The sequence below is a fragment of the Macrotis lagotis genome, chromosome 1 (assembly GCF_037893015.1).
Source record: "Macrotis lagotis isolate mMagLag1 chromosome 1, bilby.v1.9.chrom.fasta, whole genome shotgun sequence".
Classification (NCBI taxonomy): domain Eukaryota; kingdom Metazoa; phylum Chordata; class Mammalia; order Peramelemorphia; family Peramelidae; genus Macrotis; species Macrotis lagotis.
This window is the reverse complement of record NC_133658.1, coordinates 432,591,631-432,609,892: the sequence shown is the minus strand read 5'-3', so window position 1 is coordinate 432,609,892 and position 18,262 is coordinate 432,591,631. Positions and strand designations below refer to the sequence as shown.

The 18,262-nt window shown below is 41.4% G+C and overlaps 1 protein-coding gene across 1 annotated transcript in view; it reads right to left on the bottom strand.

Annotated features, from left to right (window-relative positions):
- The window catches only part of KIF26A (kinesin family member 26A), a gene marked incomplete at its 5' end in the record, with an annotated part of 161,640 nt that overhangs the window by 100,628 nt on the left and 42,750 nt on the right, over positions 1–18,262 (bottom strand). The window contains one exon of the mRNA XM_074209275.1: positions 1,181–1,672. Coding sequence (XP_074065376.1) covers positions 1,181–1,672 — 492 coding nt within the window. The remainder of the gene's footprint in view (positions 1–1,180; positions 1,673–18,262) is intronic.

The window sequence follows — 18,262 nt, the reverse complement described above, 5'->3', positions numbered from 1 at the left end:
ATCTTCATCATTTCAAATTGGGCTTCAGACACTAGCTGGGAGAACTTGGACAAGTCACTTAATCCTGTTTGCCTCAGTTTTCTTTTTGTAAAATGAGCTAGAGAAGGAAATGGTAAACCACTCCAGTATCAATGCCAAGAAAAATCATAAATGGTTTTGACAAAGAGTCAAATATGATTAAACAATTCAACAACAAAAAGGGAAGCCATGATATCTCTCTTGATTCCAATTTGGTGTTCCTTTTACTACCACTTCTATTGCTACTGCCTTTCAGAATCAATGATCAAAGTTTTTTTTCTTTATCCATTTCCTATTTTTCTTTAGATTATTTAAACAGCTCCAATTAGAGCTATTGCAATTTTATACAGTGTCTTTTCACCTTTTTCCTTCCTTCGGTCTGGTATTTATTCTGGCTGATTCAGAGATGACTTAGACATCTGTAATGAGTCATTTCATCGTCCATTAAGGTACAGTCAACTTCATTTTTTGTTATGCTTCTTAAAGAAAGTATTTTTGATAAGCAAGTAGAACTGGATGAAGAATCTCTAAAGCTGAGTAGCCCTGCCAGACATATATAAGAAAGGCAATGTTAGCCACAGACAAGAACAGTTCCCTTTGGATTGCAACAGCTGCTCAATGAAGACTACTTTTAATGTCCAGAACAAGTGATACACAACCCCATTCCCAACAGGGTCACACCCTAATAGAAGCTGCCTAGCCACAGGTTCAGCTCCCCTAAGGCTACAAACACAACCCAGTTCTACAAGATAGGCCAAGTCCTTTCATGTTGGACCAGTGAACCATTGGCTACAGGGTCACATTCAGATACAGTTTTCAAGATCCTCCCATGTGTTTCTGTAACAAAGGAAAAAAAAACCTTCCATGGACAATACTGACATTGGATAAAAAAAGTGATGTTACAACTTTGGAAGAACGAGAATGATTCTACCGAGTCCTACCCAACTAGTAGAACAGACTAAGAATTTCCTTTTTTTTTTTTTTGAGGAAGGGATATTATGTACCACTATTGTTGACCTGCCTAATTCTATCTTAGGAACAAGGCTATCTGGAAATGGTTAGTAAAATATGCCAGTTTGTTTCAATCAACTTTTCTAAAGACAGCATACAAATGATTTTCTTTGGCCTTGGCTCTACTTGAGCTAAAATCACCAGTACTTACCAGGCAAGCTGGTGGGAGGAAGCTATTCACTCTGGAGATGCTCCACATGCCTTCCAGGTACTGCTGAGCTTGGATGGTGACAGAACTCAAGGCACCCCCAAGGCCTGTAGGAGCCACAGTGACTTGGACACTGGAGTTGGGAAAGCCCCCAGAGCCTGATGGCCATGCCAGAGCTTTTTTCCTCTCTGCCCCAGGGAAGAGAGAAGCCTGCTGCTTCCCAACTTGACCTGAGGCCAAAGGCAAGTCTCCACCCAAGGAGCAATGGGTGGTCAGGTTCTGAGATGCCAAGCGGGTCAGGGCCCCAGGACCATGCAGATGGTCAGGCTTCTCATGACAGGAAGACACCTGGACCATCTGAATGGCTTCTTGCTTAAGCTGGTTCAGGTGTGTGGCACAAACATCACAGCGACTCTCTCCTCCTTCCAACCGGTTCCTCTGTAGATACTCAGGCACTTGGAGTCTGTCAAGAATTAAAGCTGAAATTCTTGGGTCCTAGAAGGAAGAGGAAAGACAAAAACCTTTCAGTCCTGATGAAGGCAGGAGAGAAAAGGACAGGGAACCGACCAGACCAGCCACTCCCAGAGGCTCCCATAGTCCACAGCTGGTTAACAAGCTATATGCATGTTTCATTTTTAAGAAACCAGTGTGAAAATAATTACCATCGCTTAATAGCTGGGCTTGGGGTGTCCTTAATAACTATCCATTCACTGGTGTTCTTAATTAACTGTCCTTTGGAAACCACTAACAAGACTGTGCTGTCCTTGCTCCCAGACAACCTAAGGGCTCTGGCAAACCTCAGTAAACCAGGAGAGAGAATGATAGCACCAGGTCTTCCTCTAGAGCCTGGGACCCTCCAGACCGATCACAGAATTCTAGACCTGGAGAAACCAACCCTCAGAGGTTATCAAACACAACCCGTACTAGAACAAGTGCCCCCCCCCCAACATATTACAAACTGCTTGTCCAGTTTTTTTACTGTAAAGGAAGTCACTACCTCCAATAGTGGCCCGTTCCTCTTTAAGATGGCTGTTGTTACTAGCAAGATTTTCCTTCTACCCACCCAAAGTCTGCTTCTCTCCAACTTCCATCCATTCCTCCTGATTCTGACTTTTTTTAAACACAAAAGGTCTTCAGCAAGACTGCCCTTCAGACACTGGAAGACAGCAATTATTTCTCCCTTTGATCTTTTCTTCTCCATACTAAACATCCTCGGGGAATTCAATCAATTCTCTTAGGATCTTTGATCCTTCCATTATCTTCTTCACACCCCTCTGATCTCTTCCAACTCACCCAAGTCCTTCCTAAAATATTGATTCCAGAATGGAACCACCTCTAGTTGTGATCTGACCAGACCAGACATAGAACCTCAGGACTATCCTCTTTCCTACTCTACTACTAGAATAAATTCTATAAACACTAAACCAAAAGGACACAGAAAGGATAATCAAGTCCAAGAGTCTTTAACTTATAGTGGTCTAGGAAAGCCTAGGGACTTCTCAGAATGCTTTTAAATGATTAATTTGTTCAATTATTCAGTCATTTTTCAGTTGTGTCTTACTCTTCATGACCCATTTGGAGTTTTCTTGACAAAGACACTGGAGTGGATTGCTATTTCCTTCTCCAATTCATTTTACAGATGAGGAATCTGAAGCAATCAGGGTTAAGTGACTTGCCCAGGATCACACAATTATTAAATATGTGAAGCGATCAGGAGTACCTGGGTTCAAATCCGGCCTCAGGCACTTAATAATTACCTAGCTGTGTGGCCTTGGGCAAGCCACTTAACCTCATTTACCTTGCAAAAACCTAAAAAACAAAACAAAACAAAACAAAAAAAAAAATATGTGAAGCCACACTTGAACTCAGATTTTTCTGACTTGCAGGCCAGGCACATTATCCAGGCACTGCACCCAGTTGCATATATATATATATATATATATATATATATATATATATATATATATATACACACACACACATATATGTATGTGTGTATATGTATGTGTATGTATGTATACATATGTGTATATATACATATATAGTGTGTATGGACATGTATGTATGTATAGATATATGGATTGTGCATGCATGTATGTATGCATATATACCTAACCCTTCTAGTAGAAAGACCCAATTACTGGCCTGGCTCTGCCACTCTCGTGTAATTGGCTGAACAAGAAACACATGGTGTTCACATGGCCAAGTACAATAATGACCTACACTCCCAAGAAACCAATTTAAACAACCACACTTATCAAATGACTTCCAGTTCTCTCTGACTTAAATTTGTTTGACAAGAGAGGGTAAGGGGCATTGGTTGATGGGGCCAGAGAGGGCCAGGGTTTTGTTCTGGTTACCAGTTCAGAAATACTATCTGTCAGGAAACTCTGGCCAGGCAGTTAGATGCAATAGAAAAAAACAAACAAAAAAGAAAGATTAGAAAATTCAGGCTCTTGTTCTGGCCTGATCATAAATCTTTGAAGCCTTGGGTAAGTCCCTTCCCCAATCTGGGCCTCAGCATCCTTCTCTGAAGGAAAAAAAAGATGGGGATAGGGAGAACCTTAATGAGAAATTCTTAAAGTTCCCTTCCAGCTCTAAATCCTAGAAAATATTTTCTCCAACAACTCTCTCCCAAACTCTCCAGTTCCTCAAAGTGACTACCAGAATAAGGCCAATCTAGTTTCCAAAGGTCAGACTGGAAAATAAAATTGGCCAATTTAATGTCCTCTAGACAATTAAAAGTTTAGTGAAAAATCACAGTACTCCTAAGAATTTGTTTAAGAGGGCTAGAGGCACTTCTCAAATGGTAATTTATTTGATGGCCAATCAACACCAATTTATTAAATATTTACAATGTGCCAGAAATTGTCCTAGGTCCTGTGGATATCAGTACCAAAGTGAGACAACCCCCTTCCCCAGAGAGCTGCCATTTTGAAATCTCTCTAATGATGAAAATCAACTTTCTGAATCTGTTTTTCATTTGTAAAATGAATGGATCCAACTAGGTCAGGGGTTCTTAAACTAGGGTCGGTGAACTTCTTAATATATTTTAACAAATATATTTTAACAAATGTAATTCATTATAATTGGCTTCTTTGGTAATCCTGTGTATTTTATATTCTGTGTTTAAAAACATTATTTGGGGCAGCTAGGTGGCACAGTGGATAGAGCACTGACCCTGGAGTCGGGAGTACCTGGGTTCAAATCCGGCCTCAGACACTTAATAATTACCTAGCTGTGTGGCCTTGAGCAAGCCACTTAACCCCATTGCCTAGCAAAAACTAAAACAAACAAACAAAAACTTAAAAACATTATTTGGAGAAAGGTTCCATTAGCTTCACCAGAGGTCCATGGCATGTGAAATTAAGAGCCCTTGGACTAGATGCTTTCTACGGCTATTTTCTGAGCTAAAAATTCTATAGCATCCTATCACATTGTTGGTAGAGTCATCAGAACTAGGCCAAGAGTCTCCCTGGGCTGTTAACGAAGGACTTTTCTCCTTAAAGGAGACTTTTAAGGAAGCAAAGGACTATAGAAGGGCATCCTGTTATGTTCAACAAATTTACAATTTACCTCTAATTCTGTCTACAGAAAACAATCCCAGAGCCTCTACAAAAATCCTAATAGCAAGAAATTTCCAACCTTTGGCCAGTATGAGGATGAAAGGGAAGTTACCACTCAACTCAGCTCAACTCAGACCTGACTGTAATTGCTGGGGATGCCTGGTGGTGAGCCTGACTTGTTCAAAGTCTCTGTGGAGCCCTGGACTATCTCCCAGAGGGCTCTACTCAATAGGAATTGAGGACTTAGTTAAGGCTACCTTTGAAGTTTTCTAGGACTTCTGGTTCTGATTAAAAATCCTCTTTCCTATCCCATAGAAAGTTTACAAAGTTCAAAAAGCCAGGGCTAGATCAAACAGAGCCTTCTGTCTGCCTTGGGAAATACGCTCTCATTAACAAAGGGAAACTTGCAGAGCTCCCATTAGAAAGAAGCTGGCCCCTCAGTGACTCCTAGAATGGAAGAGCTGAGAAAGGCTATAGAACAAAGAACCTAGAGCAAAGACCTAGGAATGACCTTAGAATCTGTAGACAAGCATTTATTAGCCATCTACTATGTGCTGGACACTGTATTAAATATTGGAGATACAGATACAAAAGAGAAGAAATAATCTGTTCTCAGAACTCTTAGTCCATAGACCAAAGAATGTCCAAACCAAGAGGAACCTTGTTCTATCAATACTAGAAGAAATGTCACATGGAAACTAAGACCCAAAGAGTCCTTAAAAGAGCTAGAGCTGGAAGAACCTTGTAGTTGATATAATAATTAATAATAATATTTATATAGCACCTACTGGGTGCTAGGTATTGTGTTGAGCATTTTACAATTATTCGATTTGATCCTCATAATAATCCTAGGAGGTAGATACTATTATCATCTGTATTTTTACACAAGGAATAGAGTTTTGTTCAGGGACATCCAACTAGTGTCTGAGGCTGAATTTGAACTCAGGAATCGAGGCCTATTCCAACTCAGTCCCTGGGTTCTACATTCTGTACCATTTAGCCCAGGACCTCACAGTTCCAGATGAGGAAACTGAAGCTAGGGAAGTTTAGATGACTTGCCTAAGCCCACACACACGCACAGAATGCATTTGAGGGGACCCAGGAACTCAGAGGATCATAATTTGCCTACTTGCCCCCAGTCACAGTACATTCCCCCTAAGAACCTTGGTCTCCTAACGTCTAATCCAGGGCTCTGGACACCATGGAAGTCTGTCTATGTCTATGTCCATCCACCTCTGTTTTTCCTCTAAATTCCACTAACTGGAAGAGAGTCAGAAAAACACCAGCTAGGCGTCAGAGCCAGAAATAAACTGTATTGGAAGAAAGATCGAAATATCCCTTCCTGTTGGGGAGAAATTCTCTTTCCAAGGCTGTCATTCTGACTGCCCAGGGCTGGCCAGCTGCTGCCCTCCTCCCCAATCCTCCCGAGGGGCCAGCTGCAAGCTACAGGTCTTTTCCACAGTGGGGGGCCAAAGCCAGCTAGCCAATGGGTGGGTGTGAAGGGGAAAGGAAACATACCGGAAGCCCTGGTAAGACCATTAGGCTTCAGCTTAAAAGGCAGCAGGTCTTGCTCCTCACACCCAACCCAACCCTCCCCCCAGCTCCCCACAGTGGGCAGGCTGCTCTATTGTTCTGAGGAGTGGCCCTCCTTCTCCTCCCCCTCTGGCCCCTTCCCCAGGCCCAAGTCACACTCACATTTTTATGACAGAGAGAAAGGAAGGCCAAGCCCCAGGCAAAGACTGGTTCTAGGATGGTGGGACTTCCAGCATCACCCCCACCCCCTGCCCTTCCCTGGATGGGGAGAGATTTGTCCAAGGTCACTCAATCCCAAAACACTGACCAACCGAATGGGGAGGAGACTACGCCTTCTAGCCCCAACCAAGGATCTAACTCAGACCAAAGGGGAGAGTTGGGAAGACAGGGAAAAATCACCAACCAACAAACACTTATTTGACTCCTACTGCATGAGGGAGGTGGGCATTTTGGAGCTCTAATGTCTAAAGAGATCTCAGAACCAGTCTGCCATGTTCTTTTATAACATTCGATCCTACATCCTGCCTGCTAAAGTCCAAGGTAATCCATGCCACCTATAGGTATTCAGTCATTAGGAAGGTTTTTCCCATGTAAAAACTCAAACCTACCTCCTCTGCTCCTTCTTCACATTTTTCCTGGTTCTGCCATCTGCCAAGTAAGGACACTAAAATTCACTTTTTACACAGTTTTTCAGACTCTCCTTCCTCATTTCCTACCTGGGTGAGGCAGGTGTCCCAAATGTCCTCATCTTACAGACAGGGGAAAATGAGGTTTGGATACATCCTCCAGACCCCACCACCATTACTCAAAGCAACTAACAAGTACTCAAGGATAGATTTGAGGAATTCAGTATATTTCACTCCAAGTCCAGTCCTCCAGCTACCATGTACCTCCCAATGCCTTCTCTGAACTAAAAAGGTACAATGGTGTCACAGAGGAACAACTGAATTTGGAGTTAGAGGCCTGGGTTCAAATCCCACTAACAATAACAACAGTAGCAATATTCTCAGCAATACAATGATCTAAGACAATTCCAAAGGATTAATGATAACACATCCCTTAAACCTCCATAAAAAGAAATTATATTATCTGAAGACAGACCAAAGCATGCTCTTTTCACTTTCTTTTTTTTTAATTTGTGTCTTCTTGTACAATATGACTAATATGGAAATATTTTACATGATTGCATATGCATAACCTATATCAGATTGCTTACCATTTCTAGGAGAGGGCAGGGGACAAAGGGATAGAATTTGGAGCTCAAAACTTTTTTCAAAGTGTTAGAAATTGTTTTAATGTGTAATTGGGGGAAATAAAATATATATTAAATTGGGGGAAAGTAGCTAACATTTATAGCACTGTGCTAAGCTCTTTAACCCCTTTGATCTTCACAAACCTGGAGGGAGGTGTTATGATCACTAATTTATAGAAGAGGAAACTGAGTCTTGGGTTAAATGACTTGCTCAGAGTCACACAATAAGCATCCCAAACTCAATTTTAACTTAAGTCTTCCTACCTCCAAGGCCCAAAGTTCTCTATCCACTTCACCTAATCGCATCCCTGTACTGCTATTGACAAGCTGTGTGACCTCTGTGCTCCCCTTTTCTTGTCTGGAAAATGAGGGGAGTTGATCATAAGGTTATCTCTAAGATCCTTTTCAGCTTTAAATTTCATGATTCCTCAACCGGATGACAAGGAAATAAAAGGCAGGAACCTCGGCCATGGGAGAGCCAGTCTGAATCTCCCCTGGGGAGATGGTTTTACAAGCAGCAAACTGCTTTTAATGCATTCCCATATGTATGCCATGCAACCCTGGCCTCTAAGGTCTCAGCTCATTTGCACCCTGAGTTGTAACTGCCCCCAACTCGGCGGAAGCCTGAGGCCCCCTGAGCTCCAAACCAGGTTTCCACTTCTAGGTTATTAGATGGTAAAATGACCTTAGAGTGAGCTTGGCCACACTTAGACCCTAGAAATTCCTCGGTAGTGGAGACCTAACCCCCTCCCCAAGTCACCCAGGGCCTCCAGGGGCAAAACTGTTCCAAGGGCTAGGTAATACCCTCTCTACTCCCACTCCTAAACAGACACACACACACACACACACACACACACACACACACACACACACACACACACAGAGTTTCTGTCCCCTTAGGTGTAAAATAAGAGAGATGACAAAGGTTTGGCTAAGAAGGGTACCCCAGAAAAGATATTAGCTATACTATCAGAAAGGCTTTCAAAACCACCAAAACAAAGATAAAGGGCTATCTCAACTCCCTCCCTTCCCCGAGTTGCCCTGAGGGTGACTTCCCTTCTGATTTAAAGGCTATTACAGTTAGTCACTAGCCTAACTTTCCTCATTTTACAGATGAGGAAACTGAGGCCAGAGAAGAAAAAGGAGTTCCTCAAATAAGTCACATGTAGGATTTGAGGACAGATCCTTGGACAACAAATCAGACACTGCCCCATGTTTAGAATGCCTTTCAGCATCACCTTCTCCTCCTGACTTCTCTAATTTCCTTTAAGAATCTCATTTCAGTACTATAGTTCTATTAGAAACTAAGAGGGATGGAAATTCAGAGAAGCCTGGAAGGATTTACATGAACTGATGCTGAGTGAAATGAGAAGAACCAGAACACTGTACAACATAACAGCATCATGGGTTTGGTGATCAATCTTACTGGACTTGCTCATTGTGATGGAGAATACCATCTGTATGCAGAGAAAGAACTGTGGAGTTTGAACAAAAACCAAAGACTATTTACTACCTTTAATTTAAAAAAAATTATTTTATATAATCTTGCTATCTCTTATATTTTTGTTTTTTCCTTGAGGATATGATTTCTCTCTCAACACATTCAATTTTGATCAATGTATAGCATGGAAACAATGTAAAGACTATCAGACTGCCTTCTATGGGGAAGCAAGATAAGAGGAAATATTGTAAAATTCAAAAATAAATTTAAAAATGCACATGCAAAAAAAAAAAAAGAATCTCAGTTCAGGTGCCATCTCCTACATGAAGACTTTCCTGGGGGTCCTCCTTGATTAAAGCTCCAATTACTTAGATCATAAATTTGCTAGAAGAGATCTTAAAAGGCAGATGAGTCCTCTCAATTTACATATGGGGAAATCAAGACCTGGTGAAAACAAGGAGTGATGGAGCCAAGGTCACAAATCCAGCCTCAGATATCCTGGTGATGTGACCCTGGGAAAGTCACCTAACCTCTGTTTGCTTCAGTTTCTTCATCTGTAAAATGGAGATCCTAATGAGAAGCTATTTGTAAACTGCTAGTGTAGTGCCTGTTATTTAAGTACTATAGAAATGTTAGTTATTATAATTACACCCATTATGCCTTGCCAACTTTTCTCACCACAGTCCTATGAGATAGTCAGTTCAGGAATTAGTCTAAAGGAAAATGAGGCACATTTTTGTGAACATGGAGACTCCATCTCTATCAAATCTAAATCTAGGGCTCTGCTTTTAAGACCCTTTAAATGCCACCCATAGGGTCACCTGAGTACCCAAGGGATGCTCTAGGAAGGGCATCCTGGGGCCCTAGGGCCATGAGCCACTACCTGTACAACTCCATAGGACCAAAGAATATAGACGAGCCTTATAACTCATGTAATCAGAACCTCTCATTTACAGATGAGGAAACTGAGGCCCAGGATCAACCAGATAGCAGAGCTAGAATTCAAATCAGGTCTACTGACTCCAAATCCAGTGTTTGTGCTGCTCTATAACACAGAGGACCTTGGAAAACCCCAGTTAATTCCCTGGGGTCCAGATTGTTTTCACAAAGCTTCTGGGCTCTGAACCAAACCCCACCCGCCCACACTGCCACTACCATCACCACTATCACCATCATTACCACTTCAGTCCACAACCCCAGCCAACCAAGCAGGAAGGAATGTGTTGAAGTCAGACACCTGAAAACTGGCTTCTTGCCACAGTGAAACCCACCAAGGGATTCTTCCTCCACCTCACTTAGAACGATTCGTTTTTGGCCCCAACCCAATCAGCCAGAGAGGAAGCAAAGAGGCATCTGGAAATTCAATGGAGACTTTCAAATTCTCCCATCTCCCATCTGGAAATCTATCCTTTCAGAAAGTTCATGCTCTGGATCCTGAACGTAGGGCTCACAAAATTTCAGAGAGGGAAAAGACTTTGGAAAGCCATCTAATCAAACTCTCTTAAAACCAGAAATTTAAGCCTCAAGCAGGGAAGAGATTAGATTTGCTCACGGTCACACAGGTAGCAAGGAACAGAGCCAAATTTAGGTCCTATATGGCTTCACAACAGTTACTGTTTCCATCCTACCAAGCTCAGTTTCTTAAAAGCAGCAACATTGTCCAACCTTTTCTCCAAGAAGAATCTTCTTATAGATCCCTACTACCCCTTCCCACACCTCCTCAAAGAACCATCAAACATAAATATTATAAGTCACAGAATATAGAAAGTCCAGACTGGAAAGGGTCTTAGCAAACAGAGCTTAGAAGATCAGAGCTCCAAAGGGCTTTAGAACATAGAGCATAGAATATCAGAATGAGAAAGAGCCTTGGAAAGAATGTAAGAGCTCAAAAGGGCTTTAAAATGTCAAAGTTAGAAGGGATCTGAGAACACAGAAAGCCAGAGCTGGAAGAGACCCTAAATTAGAACACAGAATGTCAAAGCTAGAAGGAGCCTTAAAATAATAATAATAGTCAGCATTCCTATAAGTTTCTTTTTAAGTTTGCAAAGTACTTTACAAATATTATCTCATTTAATCCTCACAACAACCCTGGGAATCAAGTGCTATTACCCCCCACACATTTTACAAATGAAGAAACTGAGGCAGTGAGACATTAAGTGACTTGCCCAAGATCACATAACTCATAAGTGTGTGAGGGTGGATTTTGAACTCTGGGTTACCTGACTCCAGGTCCCTCCAGGTCCAGCACTCTTTCTGTTATACAGCTCTGCTGCTGTCCAGTCATATCAAAAGCTATAACTCAGTATAGGCCGATAATCTATTAGCTGGAAAGGATCTTTACAAACATCTAGTCCAGATCTTTTGTTATAGAGATAAAGAGAACAAAGACAAAACTTCTATACGGCTTTACAATTTTCGAAGTATCTTTCTGACAACATCTGTAAAATGAAAGAAATACAAACACTGTTCTCCCCAATTTATAGCTTCAGAAACTGAGTCCCAAAGAAGAGAAATGAATTAGTCAAGGACACACTACAGACAAATCTAATCTTGAAAACAAATCTTGCAGCCTGTTTACTGTCCTATATTTCTTGTTACTTTTTCTAGATTAGAGCAAGGTCTTATGAAGTTAAAATAGCTCATTATAGATAGTCATTAGAACACAAAATATGACAGAAACAGTCATTTCCTCAATTAACCTACTCTGCCCTAGCTCTCCTCATCCCCCCCATTTGACCTCTCATTGATTATAATTTCCTTTCTTGTTATGCTCACATGCTGTTCCTCCCTCCCTGAGTTCCTCCCTTGACAGAGAAGGAGAGAAGTAGAAATGGACAAGGTCCGAGATGGATAAGCTAGACAAATAAATTCTAGGGTCCATCCTGGGATGCAAGAGCCCACAACTCATAGAATCTTTGAAATATGAAAGGGACGTTGGAAACCTCTTCTTACAGAAGAAAAAACTAAAGCCCAGAGAGAGAATGAGCTTGTCCAAAGTCATTTTGCCCAGCCTCAGCTTCAACTACGTGAGATCAATCTAACAACTTAAAGACATCCAAAGCCAGACAGGATGGGGATAAATGGAAAAGATGAGAACCACATCCATACTGTTGAAATAGAAGCCAACCAACAGAAAGAGACCTCTCGCCTTCAAAAAAAACAGTAATTACCGTGCTACAAAATATTACTTTTAATTTCCTTTTTATGATCTAATTAAACAGATATTTTACTTGCACTTGGAAAATGTTTTTCTTAATTTGATTCAATTTAGTATTACGAGAGAATCCACAGATCACACCCCCCCCCCCCCCGCCCACCCGCTGCCACCATGAGTGCCGACTTTCAGGGGTTGGAACACTTCATTTAAAAAATAAATAAATAACCAAGCTTCTTTCTTCCTTTCTTTCCTTCTTTTAGGTTTATTAGTTGCCTTAATTAAGCCTTCCATTTTCTCCTTCCTGGGAAGCCCTGCCTTACTTCATCCGGAGGGTTCTGTTCCATTTGGCTGCTGTCCTGTTAACTAGCTGCATGTTCCTGATAAAAGCGTGGCCCTGCCCTCAAGGGTTTTAGAGAAAGGACAGAAAACCTACATAGACACACACACAAACACACAGACCCCTACTTCCATTTAGAGTTTACAAATCACTAACTCTGCCTCACAGAAAACTGAGATAGCACAGATGTTATGATGACTATTTTACAGACTTGTCCCACATCCCTTTGCCTAGACAGTGTACCTGGGATGGGCTTCCCTCCAGTCCATTTCTCTGATTAAGTCCCTCCAAAGTAACCTCTTCAATAAAGTCCTTATAGAGGTCTCTTTCAGCTAAAAGTGCTCCCATTTCTCCATAAAGGTTCGCTCCTTTGCACTCACTTTATTTAGAATAAAAGCTAATCACCTCATTGGGCTGAGGTGATTACTGGGGACTGCATCCTTTGTAACTCATCCAGAACATAGAGACTTGTTCCAGTAAGCGCTTAATAAATACTTGGGAATTGAATTTTTAGAATAGAATTTCTAGACTCCCTTTGTGCCCACAAGAGCCCTAACCAACTGAGAAATGTGTGTGTGGGTTGGGAGGAGAGAAGGAGGGAGGAGACTCTTTCTCAAGTAATGAGAGTATTTGGGCCTGAGGTTGGAGTCATAAATGCTTTGTTCCAGAGGGATGAATTAACATGGAAATTTCCACCCACTTTCAAAGAGAGCTGGGACATATAGATGGTTATCTGTCTGGGTTAGATAGTCGTCCAGTTCAATCATTTTCCTCCTCACTGTGATGAAAGAGAAGTCCTGTGTAAAGCTGAGGACTTTAGCCAGGCAAATTTCAATTTGACTCAGAATTCAGGTCAATTCAAAGCAGATAGTTACTAAGGATACAAAGGTGAAAAATGACATAGCCCCTGACCTCAGGGAACTTAATAACCTCTTAAAGGGCTTTTTCCCTGGTTTTGCTTGTGTTTGCCCCACAGACTCTCTTCCCTGGTCATGTCTCCTACCTCCTTCTATTCCCCAGACCCGATATCTGGTAACTTCTATACTTGGAATATTTCAGGTTAAAAACTTCCAGGTTCTAAAGAGGGTAGTGTGTTCCTTTCCTATGACCTCATGGACAGGAAAGCAATTAGAGCCTCCTAAGTAACACTTGTTTCCCTTCCCTATAAAAACACCTGAGCAGCTAGGATCTCAGATTGGTTCTGATATACAGGATGACGCAGGAGTTGCCCCAACCCTCCATCACCATACCACCCCCCCCCCATTGAAAAGCTCCCTGAGCTGGTTCTGTGCTCTACTGCCAAGGTCTGAAGACTATCATGCCCAAGGCTCCCTGGGAGACCTTCCCAGCTGGGTTTGGAGAAGGTTAATTCTAGCCCTGGGGGTTGTTGGGGTGCCCTAGTTTAGGTCTATTCTGTCTATTCTGGTTTTAAAAAGAGCAGATGAACTACTTAAGTATACTTCCCATGTAGTCCTGGCCTCGAGTCTCCACGAGAAATATGGCTTCCACTGGATCTTCCCATAGGAACATCAAATAAAAAAAATCTGACAGCTTCTAGCACTGATTCATTTAATTCTTTTGTAAAATGCTTTTTGTCCCAGTAAAGAACTCTAAATAGTAGCTATCACACACATACAAACTCACAAATAATCATGCTACAAGATAGAATGTTATGGGGGCAAAAGAATGATTCAGTCAAAGAATGATCTGGAAAAGAGCTTTTAAGAAAATTTGTGGAGAGAGAATTCACTTTCATCTGGAAAAACTGAGAAGAGGTTGCACCAGCATCTTGAAAGAGGAAGCAATATCTTTCAAATAAGCTTAGGTGTCAGAAAAGGGTAGTCAAAGGTTGTGGCATGGATTAAGAAGCTAGCCTTGAAGTCTAGAAGATCTGGATTTAATAAAAAAAAAAAATTGTTAGATTCTCGGCAAATCACTTAACCCCTCACAATGAACACTAAGTTTCTGGTGAGTTACAGACTTGTATTGGAGGAGAGAATTTCCACACACGGAGTTCTCTGAGGGCTAAGATCAGTATCCTGGGGCAGCAACCTGGAAGAGAGCTCCTCCTTTGTCCTAATTAAAGTTCTGTTTAGATAGGAGAATGAACTGTTTTGCAGTTTCATCAAAAAAAAAAAATGTTTCTCCTGGAGGCAGACTGGTACATTGCCAAGGTTGAGACCTGGATTTGGCATCCGAAGACCTAAGTTTAAGTCTCAGATGCTACGGTTTACAAAGATATTAAAGTCATTTTGAGCAAGTCACTTTTTTGACCTCAGTTTCTCCTTCAGTAAAATGAGAATAAGGATCCCTGCCCTACCTCCTTCACCAGGGTCGAGAATGTTAAGAGATCCAGTAAGTTTTCCTGGAAAAAACTAGAAGTCTTGGTAGTATCCCTGGCTTCAGTTTAAAAAAAAATAATAACAGAAATGAGACAGTGACTGTGAAGGTACTTGGAACTGTAAAAATTAAATAAATTTGAGGTGTTATTGTCAGAAGTCTTTTTTCAGACCTGGGGCCTAGCCCATCCCATTTATTTTCTCTCTCTATTCTTCAGGTGACAGAATTCCTCGTTCTTAGCCTTTTCATCCCCTCTTTCTCCTCTATCCCCAACTAATTCCTAGCAGAGTGAAAGGAAGTCTCTGACTTGGATGTCTCAACTTCTACCCATGTAAATGAGGGATATAGAAGAGAAGGTCTCTAAGATTCTAAATTCAAAGATCCTGAAGGATTCAGTATGCTTAAAGTGGGATATCCCTACTCCCAATTCCTCAAGTGAAAATAATTTGCATTTTAAGATATATTAAGGGGCAGCTAGGTGGCACTGGTCCTGGAGTCAGGAGGACCTGAGTTCAAATCCAACCTCAGACACAATGACCTAGCTGTGTGACCTTGGGCAAGTCACTTAGCCCATTCACTGCCTTGGGGGGGAAAAAATGTATTAAGCATTTACCTTAATTAAATCCTTACAAAGGGGCCAGGCACAGGACTAAATTCTGGAAATTCAAATACAAGCAAAAATGAATGAATGAACGAATGAATGAATAAGTAAATGAATGAATGAAGTGAATATGCAAATGAATGAAGTGAATTAAGCAAATGAGTCAAGTGAATAAGTAAATGAATGAAAATAAAGTAAGCAATTGAAGTAAATAAGTAAAAGAAGTGAATATGCAAATGAATGAAGTGAATAAGTGAATAAAATGAATATGCAAATGACTGAAGTAAATACACAGATGAAGTAAATCCCAGCTCTCAAGGAGTTTACATTCTAATAGAAGATGCTACATAAAAGGGTGCTGAAAAAGCTAGGGCATAGTAGCAAAATTGGAAGAATTTGGGAAGAGTGGTCTAGGCCTTTCTTCAAAAGGGAGGTTCCAGGAGGACCCCATCTAGAGTAGAAAGGGCAGATACAAGGTCATTCAGAAGTCTGGTATATGGCTGGCCTAGGCCCTTCCTCTAAACAGAGGAAAGAGGGGTTCTTCCTCCAGATAACCTCCACAATTCTATGGTTCTGGGTTTGAGGAACATGAGAGCTTCTTGGCACCTCTACAATTCCACCCTCTTCTTCTTCTGGGTTTTCCTCACCTAGTCTACAGGCTGCTGTGTGAAAAGTATTATTGAAAACAAAAGTCATGTATAAAGCAATAACATTTATATATCATTTAGAAGTCTAGAAATTGCTTTCCATTCATCACTTCTTCACAGGAGCCCTGTGAGGGAACTTAGCATAGTATTTACAGTCTCACTTGATAGAGGAGCACACAGAGAACAAGGTTCATTGATTTTGCCCCAAATGTCAGAGGGAAGATTTGAACTCAGGTCTTTCCCAATCCGAAGTCCAGCACTCTAGCCATTACCTACAGTACCTCCCTAAGTATGACTGTGGTGCAGAAGAGAGATGGTTGGATGCAAGCCAGGAGAACCTGGGGTTCAAATCAGGGTGTGCAACCTAGTGCTCTAATGATATTGAACAATCACTTCCCATTCTGGACCTCAGTTTTCTCATCTGAAAATAAGCTGGAGAAGAAACTCCAGAGTCTTCACCAAGAAAAGCCTAAAAAGGGGTCATGAAGAGTCAGACAAGACTGAAATGAATGAACAACAACAATGCGAACATTATTTCCTTTGGGAGGTGTCCCCTGGCAGGGTGCTGGGCAGCCACCTTCCCCTTGGGATTTATAGCCTACAGACTCCATTCTCAGAGCCGTTCATTATGCAACCTGGCCTGGGCCACTCTAAAATGTGCATTTTATTGTTCAAACTAGGAGGAGATTCCTGGGGCCCCCAGCTCACCAGGGGGCTTAGGCAAGCAGGAGGTAATTGTACCAGAGGTAGGTAGGCCTGTGGCTTTGAAGATCCAACCAGCCCATAAATTAAACACACCTCCGACAAAATTAACACATGGAGTTGGGGTTTGGTTCCTCTGACCTGCTTATTTGTTGGTCATAAAACCCTAGGATTTGGAACTGCGAAAGCCCTTAGAAATCACGGGTCCAACCCCCTCATTACTCAAGAGTTGGAAACCGAGGTCCAGGGAGAGGAAGAGACTTGCCTTAAATCACATTTCATAAGTAACAGACTTGGGATTTAGACCCAAGTCCATTCAGGCCTGTTTTCCTGACAGTGGTTGCCTCCGGGTTTTGAAGAGCTTCCTAAGAGAAGTGGTGCTGGCATCCATGGGAAGCCAGCCAGAACTCGCTCAGATTCTAGCATAATTAGCTAAACTAGAAGAAAAGCCTCAGAGGTCACATGCTCACACCTTCAAGAAAGAAAAAAACAAACAAACCTGTTCTGCTTGGAGCTAGAAGAGGTTCTGTGAACATATAAAAATATTTTAATGATTATTCTATCATAGCTTAATGATTATTCTATCATAACCAGTTTCCTTTATAACCCTATGTACTTTATTTTATGCTTTTAAAGCATTATTCTGAGAAGGGGCTCCTAGTTTTCACCAGAGGGCCACAGCAGTCCATGAACCACTTAAGAAACTAGAAGGCACTGAATCCATCTCCCTGGTTTAACTGATAAGGCAACCAAGGCTTAGAAGTTAATCACACAAGGTCACATAATTAGTGGATGTCTAAGATAGGACTTTGGAGGCAGCTAGGAGGCTCAATGGATAGAATACTGTATCTCAAGTCAGAAAGACTTATCTTCCTAAATTCAAATCCTGTCTCAGACACTATCTGTGTGATCCTGGGCAAGTCAATTAAACCTTTTTGTCTCAGTTGCCTCATCTGTAAAATGAGCTGGAGAAGGCAACAGTAAACTTCAGTTATCTTGGAAAAACCTAAATAGGGTCGATAAGAGTCAGACCCTACTAAAAAGCAACTGAACAAGAAACAACAAAGTGGGATCTGAACCTGTACCGTATCCTACCACCAAGCCCAGCAGATAATCTACAATTCCATGGAGCTTCTTGATCGAAGGAAATGAGGATATTGAATCTAAAGAAAAGATTTGGAGGACAACATAAATGCCTTCAAATTTGTGGACTAAAAGGTCTGAATTCTAATCCCAGCCCTGTGATATTCTAAAATACTAAATAATATTTTTTAAAAAACATTCTTAATAATCAGAGCCAGCCAACCCAAAATTTACTGTTTCTTACCCATTTTTGTATCTTCCCCATCCCGCAGACACTCAGCTATCTCCAAGGAGGAGGAGGATCTTGTAATGGAAGGGTGAGAGATTTGAGGAATGGGTTCCTACTTAGATTTGGGTTGGACTGGATGTTTCCTAAATTCTAAAATTTGGGGCATCTATGAAACAGAGAGAGAGAGAGAGAGAGAG